This window comes from Lactuca virosa, chromosome 6, assembly GCF_052849685.1.
Source record: "Lactuca virosa cultivar CGN04683 chromosome 6, Lactuca_virosa_CGN04683_v6, whole genome shotgun sequence".
Lineage (NCBI taxonomy): Eukaryota > Viridiplantae > Streptophyta > Magnoliopsida > Asterales > Asteraceae > Lactuca > Lactuca virosa.
In genome coordinates this window covers 119,388,981-119,391,627 of record NC_136431.1, presented here as the reverse complement: position 1 = coordinate 119,391,627, position 2,647 = coordinate 119,388,981, and the positions used below count along the sequence as shown (strand labels likewise).

At 41.6% G+C, this 2,647-nt stretch overlaps 1 protein-coding gene across 1 annotated transcript; it reads left to right on the top strand.

Annotated features, from left to right (window-relative positions):
- Positions 1-208: 208 nt before the first annotated feature.
- Positions 209-2,071, top strand: LOC145118893 (adenosylhomocysteinase 1). Its single transcript, XM_079054549.1, has 2 exons — positions 209-1,019; positions 1,124-2,071. The coding sequence occupies exons 1-2, from the start codon at positions 309-311 to the stop codon at positions 1,868-1,870; spliced, it is 1,458 nt and encodes a 485-aa protein (XP_078910675.1). The 5' UTR covers positions 209-308; the 3' UTR covers positions 1,871-2,071.
- The last annotated feature ends 576 nt before the right edge of the window (positions 2,072-2,647 follow it).

Sequence of the window (2,647 nt, the reverse complement as noted above, 5' to 3'; positions counted from 1 at the left end):
TCTTGTATCATTTTAACCTAAATAACCCCATTTTGCCATATGTTAATTGAAAACAAAGAATTATGTTAATTGCAAATTTAGCTACGGTCTCCAACAACCTTTTGTCATTTCAATAAAAAATTAAAATCCATAGATTCATTCACCAAACCCCGATCAAATCCTGGCCGTCCTCTCTCACCCCTTAAAACCTATTTATACCCCTGCACTCCCGTACTCTCTCCTTGCCTAACCCACCCCTCTCGGTTTTCTTCTGAAACCACAGAGTGTATCAGATCTGATCTGAATAATTCAAAACCCTAACTCCGACCATGGCTCTCACCGTCGAGAAAACCTCCACCGGCCGTGAATACAAGGTCAAGGACATGTCCTTAGCTGATTTTGGCAGACTTGAACTCGAATTAGCCGAAGTTGAAATGCCCGGTTTGATGTCTTGCCGGACTGAATTCGGACCTTCGCAGCCATTCAAGGGTGCTAGGATCACAGGTTCACTCCACATGACTATTCAAACCGGTGTTCTCATTGAAACACTAACCGCTTTGGGCGCCGAGGTGAGATGGTGTTCATGCAACATTTTCTCGACTCAGGATCACGCCGCCTCCGCCATCGCACGTGATTCCGCGGCTGTGTTCGCCTGGAAGGGGGAGACTCTTCAGGAATACTGGTGGTGTACGGAACGAGCTCTTGATTGGGGTCCCGGCGGTGGACCTGATTTGATTGTTGATGATGGAGGTGATGCCACGCTTTTGATCCATGAAGGAGTGAAAGCAGAGGAGGAGTTCGCGAAAACGGGGAAATTGCCAGATCCGACGTCAACCGACAATGCAGAGTTCCAGATCGTGTTGTCGATCATTAAGGATGGGTTGCAGAGTGATCCGAAGAAGTACCACAAGATGAAAGATAGGTTAGTCGGTGTATCGGAGGAGACGACAACCGGAGTTAAGAGGCTTTACCAGATGCAAGCCAATGGTACCTTGCTTTTCCCTGCCATCAATGTCAATGATTCCGTTACCAAGAGCAAGGTATAGTGCATTGGAATCACAATCAATTTTGAGTGGATCTGATTAATTAACTGATATACTTGTAAATTTAATAATCGAATGTTCTCAATTATCTCTTATCACAGTTTGACAACTTGTACGGATGCCGCCACTCACTCCCCGACGGATTAATGAGAGCCACCGACGTAATGATCGGCGGAAAGGTCGCGGTAGTCTGTGGTTACGGAGACGTCGGAAAGGGTTGCGCCGCCGCCATGAAACAAGCCGGAGCTCGTGTGATAGTGACAGAAATCGACCCAATCTGTGCCCTTCAAGCTCTAATGGAAGGTCTCCAAGTCCTAACCCTAGAAGACGTCCTCTCAGAAGCCGACATCTTCGTCACGACCACCGGCAACAAAGACATCATCATGGTCGACCACATGAAGAAGATGAAGAACAACGCCATCGTCTGCAACATAGGCCATTTCGACAACGAAATCGACATGCTTGGGCTAGAAACATACCCAGGTGTGAAAAGAGTCACGATTAAACCCCAAACCGATCGATGGGTGTTCCCTGAAACGAAAAGTGGGGTTATTATTTTGGCAGAAGGAAGGTTGATGAACTTGGGTTGTGCTACAGGGCATCCAAGTTTTGTGATGTCGTGTTCGTTTACAAACCAGGTGATTGCACAGCTTGAATTGTGGAAGGAAAAGGGAAGTGGGAAGTATAAGAAGGAAGTGTATGTGTTACCTAAGCATCTTGATGAGAAGGTGGCTGCTCTTCATCTAGGTAAGCTTGGAGCGAAGCTAACGAAGCTTAGTAAAGATCAGGCTGATTATATTAATGTGCCAGTTGAAGGTCCCTACAAGCCTGTTACCTACAGGTACTGATTAAGCATATGCGAAATATATACATACGTCTTGATTAAGTTGGTGGTGGTAGTTGGGAAAGGTGGTTGGAGAGAATTAATTGGATTATGGGGGTTGAATAAGGGTGGAGTATTGAAGGTTGTGTAATATTGTAGTGGTTATTATTTTATTATAATGGGTTAAAATGAAAAAACAAATAGCAAAATACTTTTATTTGTTTTATTTACTATAGCATCACATGTTTTCGTTTGTTGCTTTTATGGCAATAACCACGGCGCCAGCAGGCCAAGCAGATTTCAGACCCGGGACCAAATGGAAAAATGCGACCCTTAGACAATAACTTATTTTTTGGTAAAAAGGAGTCAATGCTATTAATTAAAAAGGATACCGTATTAATGAAAGGAAGAAAAGAAAGTACTTTGTAAGCAACAAGCCCACAATCAACAAAACCAAAATTTAAAATCAAAACTTACAAAGTTAAAAAAAGCATATTTAGATATTTTTTATATGTAAATTTTACTCCAAAGAATCCTAACTTTCCAAATCCAAATTCAAAGAAAAAATCGAAAGTTTTTGTAGAAATGATATCGATAATTTCAATCATTGGTTGGAAATCATAGGAAAAATATATCAGTCAATGTCATATTCATAAGAACAAATAAAGGATACTAATGAAAACTATTTGTGTAAATCGACAAATGAAAGTATTTCATCATAAGCAACCAACATGGAGTCAAGAAAAACCAAAATTATAATTTGTATTTTCAAAGTGCAAAGTTGAGGATGAGAAATTCAATA

Excerpts from the sequence above, each read along its gene's own strand:
- LOC145118893 (XM_079054549.1), top strand. The coding sequence starts at position 309 with ATGGCTCTCACCGTCGAGAAAACCTCCACCGGCCGTGAATACAAGGTC. Across the intron at positions 1,020-1,123 it reads ATTCCGTTACCAAGAGCAAG|TTTGACAACTTGTACGGATG; the intron begins GTATAGTGCATT and ends CTCTTATCACAG.